Source organism: Brassica napus, chromosome A9 (genome assembly GCF_020379485.1).
Source record: "Brassica napus cultivar Da-Ae chromosome A9, Da-Ae, whole genome shotgun sequence".
Lineage (NCBI taxonomy): Eukaryota > Viridiplantae > Streptophyta > Magnoliopsida > Brassicales > Brassicaceae > Brassica > Brassica napus.
This window is the reverse complement of record NC_063442.1, coordinates 5448270-5471422: the sequence shown is the minus strand read 5'-3', so window position 1 is coordinate 5471422 and position 23153 is coordinate 5448270. Positions and strand designations below refer to the sequence as shown.

The 23153-nt window shown below is 37.5% G+C and overlaps 7 protein-coding genes across 10 annotated transcripts; 3 read left to right on the top strand and 4 right to left on the bottom strand.

The window, feature by feature from the left end:
- LOC106366298 lies at positions 1-3043 on the top strand. Of its 2 annotated transcripts, none has more exons than XM_013805886.3 (2): positions 1-232; positions 313-3043. In XM_013805886.3, exon 2 carries the CDS (start codon positions 360-362, stop codon positions 2943-2945), a length of 2586 nt encoding a protein of 861 aa, XP_013661340.2. In that variant the 5' UTR covers positions 1-232; positions 313-359; the 3' UTR covers positions 2946-3043. The 2 variants fall into 2 exon arrangements, with proteins under 2 accessions (XP_013661340.2, XP_013661341.2); XM_013805887.3 differs by having other exon boundaries at positions 7-232; positions 353-3043.
- On the bottom strand, positions 3013-6836 carry LOC106366299 (dipeptidyl aminopeptidase BI). 2 transcript variants are annotated; one of them, XR_007316164.1, is made up of 11 exons: positions 6248-6836; positions 5695-5873; positions 5399-5621; positions 5188-5329; positions 4904-5104; positions 4701-4832; positions 4480-4608; positions 3965-4389; positions 3700-3884; positions 3410-3600; positions 3013-3316 (listed from the first exon to the last, which is right to left on the bottom strand). XR_007316164.1 is itself a non-coding variant. In XM_013805888.3 (11 exons), exons 1-11 carry the CDS (start codon positions 6607-6609, stop codon positions 3139-3141), a joined length of 2379 nt encoding a protein of 792 aa, XP_013661342.2. In that variant the 5' UTR covers positions 6610-6836; the 3' UTR covers positions 3013-3138. The 2 variants fall into 2 exon arrangements, 1 of the variants encoding a protein (XP_013661342.2); XM_013805888.3 differs by having other exon boundaries at positions 3668-3884.
- Positions 6837-7189: 353 nt separating this feature from the next.
- Positions 7190-9805, top strand: LOC111200894 (putative B3 domain-containing protein At5g66980). The gene is made up of 4 exons (XM_022692378.2): positions 7190-7478; positions 7560-7968; positions 8044-8162; positions 8236-9805. Exons 1-4 carry the CDS (start codon positions 7401-7403, stop codon positions 8533-8535), a joined length of 906 nt encoding a protein of 301 aa, XP_022548099.2. The 5' UTR covers positions 7190-7400; the 3' UTR covers positions 8536-9805.
- LOC111200895 (protein RKD3-like) lies at positions 9758-11433 on the bottom strand. Of its 2 annotated transcripts, XM_022692379.2 has the most exons (4): positions 11091-11433; positions 10840-10994; positions 10430-10749; positions 9758-10318 (listed from the first exon to the last, which is right to left on the bottom strand). In XM_022692379.2, exons 1-4 carry the CDS (start codon positions 11201-11203, stop codon positions 10109-10111), a joined length of 798 nt encoding a protein of 265 aa, XP_022548100.1. In that variant the 5' UTR covers positions 11204-11433; the 3' UTR covers positions 9758-10108. The 2 variants fall into 2 exon arrangements, with proteins under 2 accessions (XP_022548100.1, XP_048595496.1); XM_048739539.1 differs by having other exon boundaries at positions 10430-10994.
- A 223-nt stretch (positions 11434-11656) lies between these two features.
- Positions 11657-15050, bottom strand: LOC125577768 (zeaxanthin epoxidase, chloroplastic-like). The gene is made up of 14 exons (XM_048739538.1): positions 14454-15050; positions 14210-14372; positions 14059-14133; positions 13867-13967; positions 13663-13778; positions 13283-13586; positions 13089-13203; positions 12907-13010; positions 12768-12813; positions 12522-12673; positions 12388-12442; positions 12222-12310; positions 12052-12139; positions 11657-11959 (listed from the first exon to the last, which is right to left on the bottom strand). Exons 1-14 carry the CDS (start codon positions 14918-14920, stop codon positions 11870-11872), a joined length of 1965 nt encoding a protein of 654 aa, XP_048595495.1. The 5' UTR covers positions 14921-15050; the 3' UTR covers positions 11657-11869.
- A 707-nt stretch (positions 15051-15757) lies between these two features.
- Positions 15758-21674, bottom strand: LOC111200488 (triacylglycerol lipase OBL1). Its single transcript, XM_022691689.2, has 4 exons — positions 17357-21674; positions 16962-17192; positions 16268-16878; positions 15758-16187 (listed from the first exon to the last, which is right to left on the bottom strand). The coding sequence occupies exons 1-4, from the start codon at positions 17655-17657 to the stop codon at positions 15915-15917; spliced, it is 1416 nt and encodes a 471-aa protein (XP_022547410.1). The 5' UTR covers positions 17658-21674; the 3' UTR covers positions 15758-15914.
- A 181-nt stretch (positions 21675-21855) lies between these two features.
- LOC106364164 (transcription factor HEC1) lies at positions 21856-23086 on the top strand. The gene has a single exon (XM_022691690.2). The coding sequence runs from the start codon at positions 22026-22028 to the stop codon at positions 22641-22643; it is 618 nt and encodes a 205-aa protein (XP_022547411.1). The 5' UTR covers positions 21856-22025; the 3' UTR covers positions 22644-23086.
- The last annotated feature ends 67 nt before the right edge of the window (positions 23087-23153 follow it).

The window sequence follows — 23153 nt, the reverse complement described above, 5'->3', positions numbered from 1 at the left end:
TCAAATACAATATTCTGCGTCGATTGATTGATTAAAAAATTAGGAAAATAAAAAAAAATGATACTTGGAATTGAGAACAGCAAGTAACAGCACAAGATTAAGCATTTGATTGATATTAAAAAGTCAAAATAACATTTTTGGGATTGAGTCTTCTCAGCCTTTTTTGTTTTACTTCCATCAATTAGACCTCTCTGTTTATGGATCTGTGCTTCTGGCTCTAGAGACGACAAAGGTTTTGACTTTTTTTTTTCTCAGATCGAAGCCAATCAAGTTGCGATTTTGACTTGTGGGTTCTGTTTCTCATCATCGCAGGTTCCTAAATCACTAACCTTTTCCGGTTCCATCTGATTAGGGATTTGATGCATATCTCACTCTGGAAGCCAATCTACCACTGCGCCGCTGCTGCTCTAGCTCTCGACAAGAAGAGCAGCAGAGATGTCTCCGAGTCCACCAAAGCCCGAAAGCTCCACGAATCCAAGCTCAGGGAAGCTCTCGAAGCCGCGTCCGAAGACGGGCTTCTCGTCAAATCTCAAGCCATCGAAGAAGAGGAGCAAGACGACAACAACGAGCCTCAAGATCAAAGCCTTGGACGGTCCAGATCCCTCGCTAGGCTCAACGCTCAACGCGACTTCTTGCGCGCCACTTCCATCGCAGCTCAACGAGCCTTCGAGTCATCAGAAGCCTTGCCTGAGCTAGAAGAAGCGTTGAACACGTTTCTAACAATGTATCCGAAGTACCAGTCTTCGGAGAAAGTGGATCAGTTGAGGAACGATGAGTACTTCCACTTGTCGTTACCAAAGGTATGTCTTGACTACTGCGGATTCGGACTCTTCTCGTATCTTCAAACGGTTCATTACTGGGACACTTGTACGTTTAGTTTGTCGGAGATTAGTGCGAATCTGAGCAACTATGCTTTACACGGTGGTGCTGAGAGAGGGTCCATTGAGCATGATATCAAGGTTAGGATCATGGACTACTTGAACATCCCTGAGAATGAGTATGGTCTTGTCTTCACCGTTAGTAGAGGCTCTGCGTTCAAGCTGCTTGCTGAGTCTTACCCCTTTCACACCAACAAGAAGCTTTTGACTATGTTTGATCACGAGAGCCAGTCGGTTAGTTTGATGGGTCAGTGCGCTAAGGAGAAAGGTGCTAAGGTCGGTAGCGCGTGGTTTAAATGGCCTACGCTTAGGCTGTGTTCGATGGATCTCAAGAAGGAGATTTTGAGTAAGAAGAAGAGGAAGAAGGATACAGCGACGGGTCTGTTTGTGTTTCCGGTTCAGTCGAGGGTCACAGGGTCTAAGTATTCTTACCAGTGGATGGCGCTGGCTCAGCAGAACAACTGGCATGTCTTGCTTGACGCTGGTGCTTTGGGTCCTAAAGACATGGACTCTCTTGGCTTGTCTTTGTTCCGTCCTGATTTTATCATCACTTCGTTTTACCGTGTGTTTGGGTTTGATCCGACTGGGTTTGGTTGTCTGTTGATTAAGAAGTCTGTGATAAGCTGCTTGCAGAGTCAATCCGGGAAGACCGGTTCAGGTATTGTGAAGATAACACCTGAGTATCCTCTCTATCTGAATGACTCCATGGATGGCTTCGCCGGGTTTGAAGATAATGATATCGCCGTTAACGGGGATAGTAAAGGCTTACCAGCGTTCTCTGGTGCTTATACTTCTGCTCAAGTGCAAGATGTGTTTGAAACAGATATGGATCATGAGATTGGTTCGGATAAAGATGGAACAAGCAACACTGTGTTTGAGGAAGCTGAGAGTGTCTCAGTGGGTGAATTGATAAAGAGTCCGGTTTTCAGTGAAGATGAGTCAACGGATAGCCAGCTTTGGATTGATTTGGGTAAAAGTCCGGCTGAGTCTGATTACAAGCAGAAGAGTCCATTGATTGTGGTTCCTCAAAACCACAAACGAAGGATCTCTTCGCCTAAACCAGATTCAAAGGGTAGTAACGGTGGGAGCAATGTTCTCTCGTTTGATGCTGCTGTTTTGTCAGTATCACATGAAGTGGGTCAAGCATCAGCCACGGGAGAAGAAAAAACTGAGATAGACACAAGTCCTCGGTTGAGAGTTACTGAGATAGAAGAAGAAGAAGGAGGGAGCAGTAAGCTAATATCTGAAGCAAATGGAAATGGTTCAACCTCTGGAATCAAAGAGAGTGCAATAAGAAGAGAAACCGAAGGCGAATTTAGACTGTTGGGAAGAAGGGAGAAGAGTCAGTACAGTGGCGGTGGGAGACTTCTTGTGAATGAAGGTGAACATCCCAGTAAACGAAGAGTATCTTTTCGATCAGTAGATCATGGTGGAGAAGCATCCGTGATCAGCCTTGGGGATGAAGAAGAAGATGAAGAAGATGGAGCGGAATGGGATGATGATGAGCAGAGAGAACCAGAGATTGTTTGCCGCCATATTGATCATGTGAACATGTTAGGTCTCAACAAAACCACCTCGAGGCTCCGGTACCTCATTAACTGGCTTGTGACCTCTCTGCTCCAACTAAGGCTGCCTAGCTCAGATGCAACAGGTGGAGAGCAGAAGAATCTTGTTCAGATCTATGGTCCAAAGATCAAATACGAGCGTGGATCTTCGGTGGCGTTTAATGTAAGGGACTTGAAAAATGGAATGGTGCATCCTGAGATAGTGCAGAAACTAGCTGAAAGAGAAGGAATATCTCTAGGCATTGGTTTCCTCAGTCACATAAAGATCATTGACAGTAGTAGTCGAAGGGAAGATTCAAGTTCCTGGAAACAGGTGGATCCACATGGAAAAAGCAACGAGTTCATAAGAGTTGAGGTTGTCACAGCTTCCTTAGGGTTCTTGACAAACTTTGAAGATGTTTACAGACTATGGAGTTTCGTTGCAAAGTTCTTGAGTCCAGGTTTTGCTAAACAGGGGACACTCCCAACAGTTATTGAAGAAGATGATTCTTCAGACACTTAAAAAAAAAAGAGGAAATGGATACTTTCTTTTTACACTTGCTTTATTTGTACTTGAACAGTCTCTCATGTAGTGTGTTGTTAATGTTCATTCATTCTGTCTTTGTGTTGTACAATTTATTGATTCTTGGAAGTTTTAGAACCAGAAGATATATATCGCTATAGCTAGCTACTCTCTGTGAGTGATCGTTTGCTTTCTAAGACTCCATCATCTTTATGAGAAACGCAATCTCCAACGCAGATTCTTTAGTCTGCAAGAACCTGTTTTCTTCTACAATATCAGTCGTCAAGTTGAGCAAGACAGGGCGTTTCGGGTCATTGAATGTATTGCCACGAACTCTTGCAACCCATTTCGCAGCTTCCCACACACCAAATCTGAGAATGCAAGAGATTTAAAAAATCTCAAACATCCATAGGAGGCACAGAGTATAAATTATCAATGACCATTGAGAAGATTGGTTAACTTACCGAGTATTGAATGAGGAAGTAACCAAAACTGCTGGATAAAGAACATCTTTAGGAATGTTGTCATACGGAGAGTATTCACGTATCGCATGAAAATCATCTATATCTCCTGGATATCCAAACTCTTCGTAATCCTCTGCCGTTAAGGGTAGTATTGGATGTATTAGAGTATGCGTTGGATCAAGAAAAGGAACCTGAAAACAAAGAACAAAAAAAAAACAGTTAGATGTTTATGTGGCTCATTAGCTTGCTTATTATTACCTTTAGAACAGCAGCTTGGAAGAGATCAGGACATTGATTGATGGCTGAAGCAACCACAAGCCCTCCTGCACTGTATCCCCAACCGGCAAGCTTGTTTTCTTGAACTATATTGTTCTCAACAAGGAACTTGGCACAGTGAATGTAATCTCTTATGGAGTTTAGTTTCTTTGCGCCTCTTCCGTCTTGATGCCACTTCTTTCCTTTTCCACCTCCACCTCTGTAAACAAACCCCAATAAGTAAAAAATTTGATACATATCTTTAAGTATTTTTGAGAGAGATGAGAAGATGGGACTGACCTAACATCTGCATACGCAAGAACCCATCCACGGTCAAGCAGGCTTTTGAGTTCACTACGCCATCTCTTATCAAGCATTTCACCATAAGCACCATGAACATGAAGCAGACCAGGTTTTCCATTCTCCTCTCTCTGAGCTCTCGAGTAGACAACGGTTAATGGAACCATGGCTCCATCATGAGAAGAGACTTCATGGTAATCACAGGCGTAAAACTCGGTTAAGTCATTCCACAAGTTGTCATTCTCGGCAGTAGTATCCTCACTAGTATCAAAGCTGACAATTCTTGTCCCTGAGGGTATATTAGGGCTCTCGGCCGAGTTTGCAGTGCCGTACAAAACTCGTGTTCTTTCGTGAAGCATGTTTTGCTGCTGTACAATGTTCCATTTCCCGTTCAATAGATCATAGTCAACCACAGCATCAGGCATCTGCATACCAAAAATGGTTAAAACTCAAAAAAAAAAAAACTTAGCAACTAACAAAACTCTTGACTACAGCAAGATGAGTTGTTATCTTACCACAAGTGATGAAATGGTGAAGCGCATTGTTGGAGAATCGAAGTCGTAGTTTGTGCCAGGAGATATTTGAGAAACGTGCTTGGGAAGAGGAAGATAACGAGGTTGAGTATCTCTCAGACGAACCGGTAACTGTTTACAAGAAACTAACAATGGTCAAACTTATTCACAGAGCATCAATCTGATTGATAGATGAAAGTAAACTAAGTGGAGTAAGCTTTTACCCGCTCTGTCTTGAGAGGTAGATCAACCACACAAATTTTAAAGCTCTGCATTTGCTTTACAATGAGGGATACATGTGTTTTGCAGAAATCAACATCTTCTATGATTACTTCAGGGTCGTCGATAAAAACAGTCTACAGGCAAAAGATGAACATATAAAAGATAGAGACTGGAAAAAAATGATACTAATATCAGCTGAACGAACCTCCCAAATCCTTGGAGTGGAATAGAAGTGAACAGGACTACGAAGGAGATAATGATGGTCAAGTGTTCCACCGTCTTTGGAAGCATCGGTGAATAAATATAGGAACCCATGATGATGCTCGATTATGCAGTGTGCTGGAGCATTGTGTTCCCAAACCAATGCCAAACCAGAAAGCGGGTCAGCTGCATTTATCAGAAAGACCTAAGACATAGTACTAACAGTCACAAGTAGTTCGATAACAACAAAAACTGGAACATTTTAACAGATCAGTATAGAGCTTTCACCTTGGAAAATGTAGGAGAGAATGTGTTTACAGTCACAAAGTTGAAGTCTTTCGTATGTCTGATGTTAACATGAACATTGCCTTCGGTTTCTTCATGAAGCAAAACATCCTCATCCGTTGACCCAATCGTGCTACAATAAATCCTGATAACAGAACAACAAAACTTATAGTTGAACCAGAGAGATGAGCCTGATCAGAGGAAACCTGATTACCTGAAGGGCCGTTTCTTCTGATCAGTGACGACATAGAGCAAAGCCTGCCCGTTCTTAGCCCAGGCTAAGTTCGAGACACGGTCTGCGTGAGGCTTACTACACAAAGCACCAGAGTTCAAGTTTCTCACCCACAACTTGAAGTAGTCATTGTCCTTGTCATACATAGTGTATGCAAGAAACTTATGGTCTGGTGATATCTCCGACATTTCTTCATAAGCATAACCTACAAAACCCAAAAGATTGTTGAATCCTCTTTATCCTTACAAGTAAAGAGAGACTCAAATTGTTTTAATTACCTCCAAATCTTTGAGCTTCGTGATTGTAGTCAAGCAGCTTCTGCTCAATCCTCTTCCCAGAAGTGAAATCAAACCCCGCAGCAGGAGACTTATGAGAAATGAACTCGTCGTGCAAGCTAGCTAGCCTCCTACACAGTACTGGATACTGCTTCCCTTCTTCAACCCTTCTATAATACAACCTGTTAGCCAAAATAAAGAACCAACATTACACAAAAAGATCCAACCTTTTAATCTCAATACTCTTGAAATCAATTGAATACAAACTGTTTCCACCAAATCAATGTCTAATTTCCAAATAAAGGAACAACATTTCAAACTAATTTACACAAAAAGATCCAACCTTTTAATCTCAATACTCTTGAAATCAATTGAACACAAACTGTTTCCACCAAATCAATGTCTAATTGCCAAAATAAAGGACGAACATTTCAAACTAATTCACACAAAAAGATCCAAACTTTTCACCACCCATTACTCTCAATGCTCTAGGAACATATTAAATTTGAAGAAAGGACAAGAAAGTCTTTTACTTTCAAAAGATGAACTCACTCACCAAGGTCCCCAACGAAGAGGAGGCGTAGAGAGGTCAAAAGACAAGCGAGAAGCCATCTCGGACTGGAGCTTGGTCTGTATCCGATCCGTATCGGCCAACACAGCTTCGGTGTACTTCTCCTCTTGCTCCATGTAGATATCCATGTGCCGCATCGCCACTTTGTCGTCGAGCTTAGACATCCAGCTGTAAGGATCCTCCCACGTCGCGTCGTGGAAGGTGAAGCTCTGAGGCTTCTTCGGAGGTTTCGGTAACTTCGGTGGTGGTGGAGGGGGAGGCGGAGACTTTGGCGGCTTGTAACGGCGGCATTGTTGTTGTCGGAAACGACAGTTGTGGCGGAAGGTCCGGGAGAGATGGGAGAGCATTTTTATTGTGGGGGTTTAGAAAGAGAGGGGTTTTGCGTTTCAGTGATAATCAAAAGAGAAACACTTAATAGCTTGAACCTTCCGACTCAGGAAGAGGTTTTCCCTCGACATATAGCGCTTGGGCTTATTATATTGTAATGTTTGGGCTTAAAGAGCTTGTGGTTAGTTTATGGGGTTTATTATTATCATGTAAACGATTGGGTTTATTATCATGCAATGATCTGGCTTATTATTATGTAATGATCTGGGTTATTACCATAAGCTAAAGGCGAGTTCTTCCCAAAATAATGAATCTCACAGCTAATGTCTAATGTCTTGGTAATGCTCTAATGTCTTGGTGGACTTTTAAAAAGACACTGAACAACAATAAAACAAAAAGGATCGTCGACAACATGGATTGATTTTAATTTGATTTGGTTGATATTGTGACAAAAAAAAAATTAGGTTTGCAACGGTATGAATTTGTAAAAATCCAGAAATTAAGAGGCCGTACACATAAATAATAAGAAGCTAGGGAGAGAGAAAGCAAAACATGTAACTTACACAAAAGTGTACCTTTTGATTTTCTCTAAAATAAAAAGTTCAATCATTAACCTTGTCAGACTGAAAAATATCACTTAATTAGATCCTCTGCTTCAAAGATCTTCTCGAGCTTTAAACCCGTTGCTTCTTAGATCTTCTTGAATATTAAAAACTCTGTTTAATAGTAATACTAATAGTCAATCGCCACCAAAGAAAAAGAAAAAAAAACTAATCAAAGAAGGAGAAAGAAAGAAAGAAAGAAAGAAAGAATGGTTGAAAGGAGTGAGAAGGGTAAAGACATGGAATTTTTCAAGGTTTGTCTTCCAGAGTTCAGTTCTCGGAAACTGGTATGTTCTTCTCTTATCTCTGTTACTTCTCTAAGAGGATATTCATTTCCTGTAGGACTTAATATCAAAATCAACTTGCAGGTGATACCTCCAGCATTCGTAAACATCTTAGAGAAGCCATTACCTAACCAAGTGGTACTATTAGATGAGATCGGACGTTTGTGGAATGTGGAGACAAAGACTGAAGAAGGAGTTGGTGATGTTGTTTTCAAAAAAGGTTGGGAAAAATTCGCAAACGATCACTCTCTCGAGTTTGGAGACTTTCTTGTGTTTAGCTACGACGCCGTTTCAAGATTTTCCGTTAAGATATTCGATAAGAACGGATGTAAAAAATATCTCGTTGCCGTTACAACGGCGGATAGATCTAGGGTTGCTGTTGAGAAAGAACCGGTTCTTGTTAAACCGGTTGATGATATTTCTACAAAACGTTGTGGCAAGAGTCGGAAACGCGTTCCGGTTAAGGAAGAGCCTAGTGGTAACCGGGTTAAAGGTAAGTATATTTGATTGGTTTTAGACTTTGCTATAGTGTGATTTGAATTATATATTGTTTGGTGTTGTTATATAGATCCTTGTGAGATGGGATGTGTTCCTGAGAATAAGAAACACAAAGGATTTGAGGAACCGAATTATAAACCGAAGAATCCACATTTTGTGAGGAATATTACACTCTGTTTTCGTCAGATGGTGAGTTCAAGAACTAATCTATCTTAGCTGTTAACATAAATAAAAACAATATGAGTTTTGTATGTTTTGCTAGGAAATACCAACATCTTTTCTGAAATGGAACGGGATCGAAATGGAGGAAGACTTTGAGCTATGTGATGAAAATGGAAAGAAGTGGCCAATGAAGGTTGTGATTCACGACAGAGGACAAAGGTTCTCCCCTGGTTTGTGGTTGAGTTTCTGCCGAAGCCATAAGTTGAGCACGTCCAACAAGTGTTTATTTGAGTTCATCGTGAGAAGTGATGGGACTTGCAACCAGGTTTTAGTTCGTATCTTCCGTGGGAGAATGCTTACTACTGTTACCATAAATGGTTACCAAGTTCTTGTTATGTAACCTTTAACATTCAGCAGTACTACTACGTTATGTTCGGTTATTTCATGAATCTTTGTGTTACTGTTGTTTCTTAGTTGCATGCACTAGATACCAAACCATAAATAGTCTGATCGCTGCGATTAAAAATATTGATAGTGCGGTTTAAATGACTATAAGCTATCAAACAATATATTTGATACATTTTTGATGTTTGCCATACTTTTTACCACACTTAACTATACAATTTTTACAAAACCAACAGCATGGCTAAATTATCCAAAGCGGTTTTGATTGGTGATATAGTAAACGATGGGACTGTATTTTGGAACATAAAAATATATGGGCTTAAACAATGTATTACCATTTTCTATTATTCTAAACATCCATTGATTAAGTTCCCACGTTTAGAAAAAATGCTTTATATCTCTACAATGAACACTAAAATATAGTTAAAAACATAGTCCGTTACATATTAGTCATATTTTCAAATAAAAAATTGTTTATAAGAATATCCGTTTTTCACATATAACGTAAGGCATTAAGAAAGCGCTAAACAGAAGGAGATTGAGTCACTCAATTCTAAAGCAGATATGGCACGTAGGAGAGCACATAGTTTGTTGTGTCTCTTTCATTCCATACCAATGAAAAAAGCCAAAATCAGCCACCGGTTTCCAAATAAACCAATGGAACTGGCCCAATGTATAATCTATTCGCCCACTTTGTTTTTTTTCTCAAAGATAAAAACATTTTCTAATACGTATACAACTTACGATATCTGAATGCGAAGTTTCACCAATCCATTATATGCTTTGTGTGTATAAATATACAGACGAGTGTGTGTTGTTACAGACTCAAACAATATCTTCTTTTGTTCCATCAACAAAAAAAAACCTGTCCAGAGATTTCTGTTTTCCTTTTCTTTTTTTCTTATAATGGAGTTTGTGATTTCTAAACGAGTCCAATATGAGGAAGTAGCAGCTGAGCGTTTAAAAGAGGAACAAGTGTCCAAGGAGCTACATCTGAAATCGTCTCAAACGCAGACGCTGAACAAAAAAGCCGTCCTCAACCGCATCCGCAATCACAAATGTATTCATAACCTCAAGAGTCTTCTTCATACTACTGCTCCTAAGAGGGGTTCCACCGTCGATGCTGAGTACCGGTGGATTGATAGTGGTGATATATTTTCTTGTCCATGAGATGTACAAGAGACTTTAGCACGTGTACATGTATGTTTGTCTCTACATGTATCCAAACTAATTCAAGTTGTCTTAAATGAATTTGGTATTGATCATATCATAGTTGTAGATTTCCATGTTATACGATGAATTGATGATCACCGTTGATCTCTAGTGTTTCTATTATTGGGATTCGGACCACATATTGAGCCTGAGTGATTAGTCTTATTGGGCTTTATTGATCAAGCCCAATAGTATAAACAATCTTGAGAGATGAGACTATATTGTTCTGTTCACACCAAACCAACACCTGCATGAGTACTGATTGATCAACATCAAAAGAAACTACTACAATTCATTGTTGGTTACTTGGTTAGATCACTTCTCCTCTCTCTCTCTCCCTAGACAAGCTATTACTCTCACGAAACAAACGATGTAGTAGACATAGAACACAAGAGCCTTCTTCGTTTGTAGTTAGCTTTAAAGCAAGCCTGTCTCAACCTCTTGGTCTTATCTTCAAACTCCAAATCAGGAAACTCTTCAATCATTTTCTTCTCCGCCTCCAAAATCTCCAAAGCGTTCATCAGCTTACTCCTGTTCACTTCTCCTTCCATCTTCCCTAAGTGATCCTTTCATTAAAAACCATCACATATAAGTGCATGCAACCCTAATATGCATAAACAAGTCCACTGATTGTACAATACATATACATAAGTGTGTGTGGTTGTGACTAGACGCACCTTGAGGTTATTGATAAGGCCGTCAATGCTCGTAAGCTTACGGTGAGGCCAACGAGAAAAACCCAACTCACGACATCTCCTTTTCAAGAGGGTTAGTCCAACGCCAAGCTCTTTGGCTGCTTTAGTAATCGGCATCTTGAAGTATGGTTTCATATCTTCCCTGGAAAATTTCTGGATTAGTCTATCTCCTCTATACCTCCTCTTCTGCATTGTGGTCTCCTTCGTTGTGTTATTACCATCATGCAATATTATCTCCATCTCTGGTTCGACATGATTATTGAAATTACTAGCATTTTCATTCCACAATTCACCAAATACATCTGCTACACGACAAAAGATTAGTATAACAATCCAAGCATGCATGTACGTACACGTATGTATAAACATAAATGAAAAATAATATATTATACCTTGAGACAAAGTAGAGAAGGCTTCAAGATCAACTGAAGCCATAGACATATGATCAACAGCAGGAAAACAAGTGGAGATGGGATCAAGATTAATGCTGTCTTGTAAAGAAAACCAAGTTTCATTTTGAAGATCATTAAAAGGGTTAACGAAAGAACTGCAAACACCCAAACAACCAATGAAAAGCATATTAATATTAACTTCTAACGTAAATAAATCAGTTTTCCTTTTATTGATTACCCTTATGACTTACTTGTAATCGAAGGAAAGTGATTGATCGAGTAAGGAGAATAAGTTTTCTTCTTGAAGGAATGAATCATAGTCGTTGGACTCTGACCAGCTCCACAGATGTTCATGATCAGCCATTTCAATTGAGAGGGGATAGATATTTGAGTAACGTTCTTTTTAAGTGTTAAAATAAGAAAACGAATCGTGTGTGTATATATTTATTTGGAATGTATAAACAGTGTAACTTGTATGTATAGATAGAGAAGTGGAAAGAGGAGTGGGAAGTGGTGTATTTACTTCTGGGAGATGGTGAGCCGTCATAGATCATTAGATGTTTTCTGTAAGTTACGAGAGATATAGGAAGAGAAGTTACTGTCGAAGTTAATGATGATAGTTGATTATTTTGGATAATAGGGAAAAAGTAATTAGTTAAATGCTAATTATATCTGCTAATAATAGAGACTAAAAGTTGCAAACGATAGAGAATTGATTATGCTTACGCTCCCCATGCAAAGCGAGTTCTTCATTGCTTGTTCCTCGTCTCTCAAAATCTTTTCATTTTCTCAAAACTAATCATGAAAATCATTTCACTCGTGAAAGACGTATATATGTATATAAATTCGTAACTAAAATACTAATTAGTTAGACAAGCATATAAAAGAGTAATCTTTTGTGTTCAGCCCTATATATACATTGCAATACAAGTAACAGTCTCTTTTTTTTGCCTATGTGAAAATTACTACACAAATGATCTGCTACACTGATAAAATATTTTAATTTCACACCGTCGGTTTAACTTAAGTGTCAAGCTGCCTGAAGCAATTTACCGTTGCTCTTCTCATCCTTTCTGGTCAAGTTAGGAGTTGACCTGATCACCTTGACCTTAAACGCCGCCTGATAAGAACCAAACCGTTTTATTCAGAACCAAAAAAGCTCCGGTTAAAAACTAAACCAAGAGTTGGTAATAAGTGGCGTCTGTGTCTCACCTTCTTGTCTGAACCAAACTCGATGATATCAGATGGTCTAAACCGCGCAGGGAACTTTGGTGTCACCCTATATCTTCTTCCTTGGTTACTGGTTAGCAATATTTCAAATATTGTTTGGATCAGAAACTTCAGACACTCAAAAAGAGATAACCAAAGCTCTATTGACTTACTCGGTCACATAGGTCCCATGTTCACTTCGAAGATCCATTAAAAAAAAAGCTCCATCTTTGTAGATTACACGTGCATGCATCTTCGATACCTAAACCAAAGATTTAACAGTGTTTTAAAGTTCCTTCACTAGTTTGGTTGTTATCAGATACAGAGTTTTCTATGTACCTGAGGGGAACGGATCATAATGTGGGTTCCAGAAACATCTTGGTCCGGTTCACTTCTGCAATCAAAAAGAGTTTCACAACTTTTAAGAACTTAAAGCTAAAGACATTGATGAGTGAGTTTTTGTTTTCCCATACCCGATAATGCAAGGTTGATCCTCATCTTTGGTTAGACATAACGTTTCCGAAACGCTACCCTTGTTGCCATGTGGAATAAGATACCACTCTCCCTTTATAGTACGTTCAAGAGCCTCGTCGTCTTCAAACCACTGACGAAGGCGGTCATCAGCCTTTTAATCCAAAAGATTCACACTTTGATATTAAATCACACACTAAATGGGTTTTGTTCAAGTGCCAATGGAATAGAAAAGGAAAGAAACATACTTTGTCAGTGAGTCTGCAATTAGGTGACCTTCCTTCAAGTTTTTCACTGCAAAATGCATATAAAATGAGTTACTCAAATCTAAAAACTTTTGAATGTCTATGTAAGATGAATACAACAGAGAAAAAAAAAAGATGTAACCTGTTACCACCAAGGACCCAGTCAAGCATCAAAGGCATAGTCATGTCCATGAGGAACCTTCCACCAATTATTCCTGGATGTTGTATTCTTAACTTGGCCAAGAACTACAAACACACACAGATTATGAGAATTGGCTTACAAAACATTATGCTCTTCGAAAACTAATTAAAAAGACTACTCACAGAGAGAGGACCAAGCCCAACACCTAAGTATGCTTTGTAAGTAGACGCCATAATCGCAGCCATTCTCGCCATTCCATGTATAATAGCCACTCTTACTCTTCTAGATTCCTCGTATCTATTACACCAATTCAAAGATCATGTTGTTTTAGTACTTATTAAATTTTTTAAAAAGGTGTGTGCATCTTAGTTTATACCTTTTCAAAGATGAAACAATATCAACAGGTTTATTAGTTGCAACACTCTTTTTCCAAGCTTCTTCAAGCTCCAATGCTAATTGATAACTATCCTCAATGGCCATACATCCACCTTGTCCCATGTTTGGCTGCATCGCATGGATAGAGTCTCCAAGCAGCGTAACACACCCTTTACCCCAAGTGAAACTAGGAGTTCTATCGTAGATATCTCTTCTCAGAATCGCTTCCTCCTCTGTCGCATGCAGCAAGTCCAGCACATTGTCGCACCAACCTTCAAATATATCAAACAACCTCTTCTTCATACCTGCCAAAAAAAAAGTTATGTCATCTTGCTACATAAAATGCAAACAAATCAAATCAATGCAGAGGTTTATATATACCATTGGGAGCATCAACACCACCAGCTGGCTCCTCATGAAACGCATACCATTGCATTTTTCCACCACCAACGTCAGAAGAAACAAAGTATTGCTTGTATCCCAAGAAAACTCGGTAGCTTTATTCAAGTGAGACAAAATATCAGAAAAAAAGATTAGAGATTCATCATAAAAAGATTAGAGATGTTTTGAATTAGTGCAACATACCCAACAGACTCAATATCAGCTGGTACAAAATCTGCAATGCCGGTATAACAAGTGTATCCTGAATAAGTAGCTTCACTTCTACCAAACAAGTTAGTCCTCACCTATTAAACAAAAACAATTAAGACAGAACCTTTTAACTTTTATCCTAGGCTAGTCGTTAAACTCTATTTCACTTTATAAAAAAAAACATACTTTAGACCAAATGCCATCAGCACCAACAAGCAGATCACCTACATAGCGTTGTCCATTCTCCAGCTTCACAATCACCTAAAAACCAACAGCTTCTCCTTAAAACACACATTTTTAAAATTAAGTAAAAAACACCAATGGATATCATCATCACCTTGTCTCCAGTGTCTTTAAAATCAACAACATTACTCTCGTTTCTAATCACTTCTTCCCCAACCGCACGTGCCAAGATCTGCTGCAGAGTCATTCTGCTAATCACACGTGTCACAGGAAGTCCCCTCGACACCGCAGGTGTGAAAGTATCAAACTTCACATACCTAATTGACATACAAAACCAAAATTAATCAAAAGATAACAACTTTTCAACGGTTCAACATCAAATTAATCAATTAACTAACCAGGTACCAGAGACACCGTCGACGAGGCCGTTGATCCGATCACCGGTGATACAGCCAGCTTCCATAACTTCTTCAGCAACAGAGACATCAATAGCTTCCAAAGCAGCCAAAGCGTTGCTCTGTATCTGAATCGGACCTCTGTACTGTCCTTCTCCTCTTATAGCGCTCAGATCCTTCTCGAACACCAACACATCGAACCCTTTCTTCTTCGCCGCCAGAGCAAACACCAGTCCTCCGATTCCACCTCCGGCCACCAGAACCCTCGGTTTCTTCTTCTCCGTCGCTGTCTTCTTCTCCTCCGACGATAAAGTCGCCGCCTTTACTCCGACCAAACTCCTCCGACGGTTACTTAATTTTCCGGTGAAGGATGGTAAGTGTTTAGCGAGGGGAGTGAGCACATGGGTCCTCGTGAAATCGAGCTTTGATGGAGATGGATTGATCGAATAGCAAATCGGAGTTGAACTCATTTCGATTTTGAAGATCAGTTTTTCGTTTTTCTGAGTGAAGAAGACGAGAGAAAGAGAGAGAGAGGAAATGGTTTTGAAGGGAGGAGGAGGAGTTAGGCAAAATGATGACAGGTGGCAGGACCACAGCTTCACACTTTCACTAACTGCCTAAATAAATCGGTGGAGATGTTGACACGTGTTTTCCTTCCGCCAATAGAATTTCTTGTGATGAACTTTATATGAGTGTGACGTTGTACGAGTTTGCCTGGGTTTTAAGGATTGTGAACGGGACGGATAAACTATATTTTGTAGTTTTTGTAACAAGACAATTAAGCTCCTTTGTCGTCTTTTAATGGGCCAAAATGAATATGAACGGGAGATTTTGTGTATAAAGGGCCAGCCCGCCAAACCAATAATCATGTACTCCTGATACTTTTGGTTATTTACACAAGTAAAGACTAAAAGAGCATCCTTATTAGTAAGAATGTAAGATATTCTTAAAGAGTATTTATACAAAAAAAATATATAGTATTTTAACTTTTAAATTTAATCTAAAAACAACAAACCAATAAATGAAAGATAATTACCTATTGAGGTTTTCATGAGATTCTTGAAAGTCCTCAAATGAGAATTTCTAGTGAGAAATTTTCATCATTTTCTTTTACTTTTTCTTTTTAAATCACTTTTCAATTAGTGAGATATCCCATGATGATTCTATTTCTAATACTTTTGGTTATTATTTACATATCACACTTTTTGGTGATTTCGCATGTTTACCAGATATTTCACTTATTTACAAGCTTCTAGTATTTTGTTTATTCACAAATGTGCACCATATATATTTTGATTATCTACATGAGTTCCTCTCGATTTTGTTTATTCACATATATACTTGCAACTGCGACCAACCAAGTCTACAGTGACATTACACATGACACAACTACGGAGTTATAGGTTGTCACAATCTCGATAAATTATTACAAATTACAACACACACGCAAAATTCAAAACCCTTCTATGTTATGGCCACATCTCTATGAATTTGAAAAACAAAAGAAGGGCTTAATCTTGTGACATTCACATAATCTTGAGGTGTATGATTCGATATCCCGGGGAGTATAATCCCCAAAGCCCTAGCAAGTTTCAACAACCATCCTTCTTCAAACTCCGACCCTTTCTCCCTCGTAATCGTGAAGCTTCTTATAAACTCTAACACCGCATTGTGCATCCTCTTTATAATCCCCCACAACGAGAAATAGTTCTCGTCCGATTGATCATCTCTCAAAATCTATATAACATTATTTGAAAAATCAGAGATATCATGTATTACCAATAAAATAATGAAGTATGATATGGTCAATAATATACCTTTGGTTGATAGTGCCGGTCGTAGTAGATACAAGTACCAAAGTGTTTGAACATCAAATCTTTGTCATCGTACGGCAATCTCGGAACAATGTCGTTATTATAAACAAATCTATAGTACTTTACATCATTTTCTTCTAATTTCTTCTCCATAAATTCACCAAACGTTGAATCTCCAACCCTAGGTTGTCCATAAGTATAAACACCTTGAAGCCTCTCCAACAACTCGGTCTCATCATGAATCACTAGCACAGCCGTGAACAATATGGCGAGAGCTCCTCCTAAGCTATGACCAGTCAGAACAAATTTAGTTTGTTCGTCATGAGCTATCAAAGCTTTCAAGGAATCTCTTATAGAGTAGTAAGCTAGAGGGGACAGTCGATTAGGGTTTGGAAGAGGTTTCTTTGGCCAACTGCAATTGTTTTGAAGCCCTAGAGCTTTCATAAAACCACCATGGATCCTCCCAATGTTTGGGAGCTCGTACCATGTAATGTCGAAATCTGAACACCAATCTTCGGAGTTAAATGGCTCTGTGCCTCTAAACGCAACCACAACCGTTTTCTCTTGATCAGTAGACATCATAAAAGCTTGTGTTGTTTCCTTTTCTTGATACTCTGGAAAAAATTTCAAAATACCAACATATGATCAAATTAATTAACGTGAATAAGTTATTTTGTTTTAATGAATTAATGCATACCGTTCCAATAGTCATCGAGGCCTAAGTACTTCATATGCCAGTGGTTTTCAACGACATATTTAATACGAGCCGAGTTTTCATAGGCAAGCTTTGAAGACATGATGGACAATGCAGCATAGTATAAATCTCCATCTTCACGACTTTTGGTCTTGTCTAAACTTATTCTCCTGTCTAAATGTCCAATGAATGATAGGTAATTCTCTGACGTCGTTTTCGGCATTACCACTTCCCCTGCGTATATTTTCAAAATGATCTAAATACATATGTAGATTCCCGCATTTTTAAGAAAATTGAATCTAGGGTATAATGTATAGAGGACATGTAACCAATTTACTCGTCGCAAATATTTTTTGTAATAATTTATAAGTAGAAAATAAATGAACTATAGTTAAGACCTCGGAGGAAGAAACGGGAGAAGGAGTTATCGGAGAGGAAATTCAAGGAGAATTCCAAGGCGGAGCCAAAGAGAGCTAAAGGCTCTGAGAGGAATTGAAGAAGCTTGAGGAGGACAAGAGAGACAAAGATAAGCCATCGACGTCGGAAACTTGGTTCTTTGGTTTCAGAGCTATTTACTAATCTTGGTTTCTCGATATCGTTGGAGAATAACAGACGGAGAAGCTCTAGTGGCCTGAGCTCTTCTGGTCGAAGAATGAGATATCCTCTAGGAAACCCTTCGTCTTCGTCGCTGCTGCTCATGTCGATTTAATTATTGTGCATGTATTGTATAGTTAATGTGAATGCAATTAGATATGTAACGCATAAATCTATATAGATTACTTATACATGTGGTGGGTGTAATGAGGATTAGATTGGATAGTATTGTAGCTTTGGAATACTTGGAGTTGTGGGAAAACGAGATTTGGATTTATTTTCTTTTGTAAAGGTAATCTATACATTTGGTTTTGGAATATGAATTGTTTCACATGGGGTTGAATAATCGTAATTATGTAGGGAAATGGGGAAACTTCCCTAACGAACCTTGGATTCTTCTTTTTGAAAAACAACTAGTCCAAATGTAACCATACAAGTATTTAGTATAACAGTACTATCCGACAGAGATTACCTTTTTAATAAACACAGTGAGCCTAAATAACATTGGCCGTGAAAAGAAGCTACGTGACACATTGAAGAATATATAAATCTTCAACCGCGATTGTCATATCGTGGCATCTTCAATTTTCAAAATCTTACCTCTTCACCCTTGTTGTTTCTCTGTTCTTGTCAAGGTTTCAACAGCTTGGGAAAGCTCATGCTTTGCAAAACTCTTAAATCGTTTTATGATATTTACAGTTAAGCAAAAAAAAAACTTACCTCTTATGTACAACGAAATCAGGTAAATGACTAACACTTAACAGCTATAAATAGAAGATAATGAACTCGAAACAAAAAAAGTATCTAATTGTCAAGAAATCATAAACTGCAATCTTTTCTGTAAACTATATCTAAAATAGAATTGTTACTGCAGCTCTACTATTAACTATTAAGTAGAACAACAACTGAACCGTAACAAATATATAACCAGAAATTATTACGTAGAATTATGTGTAGTGTAATTGTGTAAACATGGCTAATGTGTTTTTCATTTGCGACAATATTCATCATATATTATAAGTTCAAGATCATCTTCATTTTGTAAATTTTAGATATAATGTAACCACTTTTTTTTTATCATTGATATATTTTGTCTGCTTACCAAAAACCAAAAAAATAATATGCATACGTAATCCAATTATATTTATGATCATGAGTATATGGATGCATATTAGTTATAACACATATGATCATTATCAAATCTATACACGAAAAGTAAGACATATTCATATATTCATATAAGAATAGATATATTATCTTTATCCCTTTTTGTTTTTCATATATATGTCATGTGAGGTGCACCGGCCAAAATAGAGACGAGTACATTTAACATAGCACAAAGAGACGTAGGTGCAAGGGAGTCAAAGAATGCACCAAAATACCAAAATCAACAAAAAAACACAAAATAGCGAAATGAATAACAAAACTATATAAAACGAAATTAAATGAAATTGGGATCCGCATTCCCACCACCTACCCATTTTAAAGCATAATATTATATAAAATCTCAAATCTTTATCAACCAACTTTTTTTTGCTTGTCCCCATTCTTTCCCCAAACTTTACTGCTTTTTTGGTGCAAATTACTTAAATAGGTACATCACATTTTCGTTTTAGGATGTTCCTAGTTCCTACCAGTCTTCAGTGTTCTAGATTTTGACTTTTGTTTGCATCTCGACACATTTTTTAAACTACCTCTAATCGTGTAAAATTTAGCTGGTTCCTACTAGTATATTGTTACCTTTACAATGCCGTTAATTCGACAATATTTCGAATATTTATTTGTTCCCGTCTTAATTTGTGCATCACGTTTCTGTTTCCATGTATTTGATATAAAATATGTATGATGTAACATGACCATATTAACAAAGAAGGGTGCATGAACTTTATCTTGTCACAGAGAACATGAGAATTCATCCGAAATTAAAAAAGAGAGATAGAGAAGAAGGAAAATGCATTGAAGAAAATATATTAAAAACAAAAAAGAATCTCAAATTTTCAGTATTCCAAAGAGAAAACAAAAGAATTAAGAAAAGGTAAGACGATAGAAATGTGTCAGAAGAATACAGTGCACTTGCCCAAGAAGATATTATAAGAAAATGTCTATATAAATCTAATCTCAAAGGATATAGTAATGATCAGAGACTCTATGTGGTGATGTTGGGACCTTTGTGGGATATCTCACGTGGGACAATCTTTCTTTTTCCTTTTCTTTTTAGATCAATAACCAAACAACAATGTATTTTCTATGGAATTAACGTGTTAAATGTCTACAAGATTGTGTGAAAATAATTGGATTGATTTAAATTAATCATTAATATAAATTGGGCTGTTAGTGGAGCAAGGAGCATAAATGATGCTTGGGACATGAACACGATTGTATTGATACCTTGCCTTGGGAGGCAAACTATCTCAGTTTTCGTATCGTACCAAACTGTTTTAAATAAACAAATAAGATATTTTATTTGTTTCCAATATTAAAATATGTTATTGTGATTTACTTAGTTAGTGGTGCCCATCCTAAAACTATGCGATGGATATGTGCTTCGATGAACTTAATTAGAGTTGTCGGTATTATAAGACAATGGTGCACTTGGAACAGTGAAATATTCAAATTGTCCACAATTCTCTCTTTCTATCCAGTTGCAACTGAAATGCTATTTCATGATTCATCTAGAATTAGCCATTTGTGAAAATTCCATTACAATTTTACCAAGTAAATGAAGGGAAAAATAATATACATATACATATGAAGATTATACGGTTGATAAATAAATTTATACTATAAAAGATAAAACTTATGAAAGGAAAAAAAAAATATGACTTTTTCTACTTTGCCATTACAGACAGGGCCGGTCATGGATAAAGTCTAACGAAACATTGGTTTTAGGTCCTAAAAATTTTTAAAAAAATTACATAGAAAAAAATTCTTAAAAAAATTTTAGGTCCCTAAATTTACCAAAAAAAAATTTTAGCTAAATTTTTTTAAAACCTGCCTACAATCCTCTAAATCTCAAAACCGACCCTGATTGCAGATCGGTATTATTTATATTCCTCCTCTTTGTTGGGAATGATATCGGTTCCTCAGACGAGGCAGATGATGATTCTTATTTTTTTCAATTTCATCATAAATTAAATTATTTGGTTAATAAGCATTAAAAACAAAGACTTGACAAATTTCATACAAACTGAAAAGCATGCCAGAGAGGAAAGTGGGTGGCGGTAGGCAACAAACTAAATAAAATAGGCGTTTATGAAACAAAAGAAAGGGTAAAATTAAATAAATAAAAAGATTCAAGTTGTCCTCTGATCGGTTTCGAGAACCGTGCCTTGCGTTAAGGTTCGATGTCAATTGCGATCCGATTAATCATGATCCATTATGTAGTAACTACACGACTTGTTATACATATAATTAATGAAATGGAGTACTATATTATCATGTGTTACACAAAAAAACTATATTATCATGTTAATCATTTTCGTTGTAATTAACTAAGTATATATACAAAGGGCACCCAGATGAATGTGTGAATATATATTTAACCAGAAAAATATAAGATAGTGCTTCCTGGATTCTGACCTATCTCCCGTGGATGTGGGGGGTAAAAATGGTGGAAAATGGAATCCCCGTCTGTTGTACTGGTTAGAGCTGTTCATGCACCTTGTTAGTTTGTAGCGTAACTAGACCCAGTCGATGTTAGATACGTACCTAGTTGGCTAGTTGTAGTCACTCCCCATGGAAGCTAAGTTACGCAACAATTCCCGTTATAGTAACTCGGTAACTCCTACATGTACTTTATGTACACACGTTTTTCCTTAAGCTTCTCTTACCAATGATTAATGGAGGAGACTCATTTGAAGTTTTTTAAGCATGATTTGACACTTTCTGGATAAAATATGTCTTTTATATTTCTTATTTACGAAACATATTTTATTTTTTTAATTAAAATCTAAGAAATGTATCTAATATTACACTAAAAATTTCATCCTAAAAAACCTTATTGATCACTGATCATGGTCTTAGCTTATTTTTAGACAAAAAAAAATAGCTTATTTCGTATAAAATCATCATGATTTCTTTTCGAACGTGTCCAAAAACTAATTAAGCATTATTTTATATATATTATATCATATATATATATATTTGATAAAAAAAAAATATATATATATATTGAGAGTTGAAAATATGAAAATGTCCATTAGATTTATTATATATATATATATATATATATAAGATTTAAAAGAATGGGATGGGCCAGAAATTGCTATATAAATCCTCCCACTTCCTGTTGTGATAACATACTTGAGTTCTGATTGGGCAGTAGTACCATTGCCATTTCTCACACATACCATCTCTTTCTCTCATCATCAATCATATAACAGAAAAAAAAACCTAAATTTCATTTTTGTAAGCTTTACTCAGTTTCTCTCCATACCCATTTCAATTTTCAACAGCTTCTCCATCTCTCTTTCCATGGATTCTGACATAATGAACATGATGATGCAGCACATGGAGAATCTTCCTGAGTTCTATAACACTAATCCCTCTCTCATCGACCACAACAACAACACCTACCCTTTTCTGTTCAACTCAAACCATAACCACTCTGACTCAATGACCCACGAACCCGGTTTCCGGTATGGTTCTGGTTTACACGCTAGCCCAGCTTACTCTTCCATTTTACACGACAAAAGACACAATATTAGCAACACCGATAACATGGCAGCGATGCGAGAGATGATCTTTCGAATAGCCATGATGCAACCAATTCATATAGATCCCGAGGCGGTAAAGCCACCTAAGAGGAGGAACGTTAGGATCTCTAAAGATCCACAGAGTGTTGCTGCTCGGCACCGGAGGGAGAGGATAAGCGAGAGGATTCGGATTTTGCAACGGCTTGTTCCTGGTGGAACCAAGATGGATACAGCTTCTATGCTCGACGAGGCTATTCATTATGTGAAGTTTCTAAAGAAACAAGTGCAGTCGCTCGAGGAGCAAGCGGTGGTTAACGGCGGAGGAGTGGTTATGAAAGGGTGTGGATCAATGGGGACTGCTCATCAGATGGTAGGCAAAGCACATATTCTTAGATGATGATGATTTAAAATTTTAGTAATATTATATTGATGTCCGATCGAGAAACAAACGACTATATGGAGGGTGAAATTAATTTATAAAAAAAATTGGAACTATGATAGTCTTTTTACTTCTATTTTCATGTTTAGATCAAGTACGTGAGTGTTTCAAAAAAAAAAAAGATAAAGTACGTGTTTGTGACGTTTTAATGTCTGGCTCTCCATGGTTTTGGAGTGAGTTGTAAATTAGGTAACTACTATCATCGTATCTTTTTTTTTTTGGTCTAAGAAAAAGGTGTTTTTCACCTTTTTGCCGGGAACCCAAGCATTGTAAATAGTCTCTTCCACCGTAAGTTGAACCCAAGTGGTGGAAATTACAGCCGCAACCCCTTTACCACTAGATCAACTCAACGTTGGTATATCATCGTATCTTTGTAATGAAAGAACTGCATAAATAATAGATGTTTTTCAGCTTTCAGCCTTGTGTGTGTGTGTGTTTTATTAATATGCTAAATATGTATATGTATTC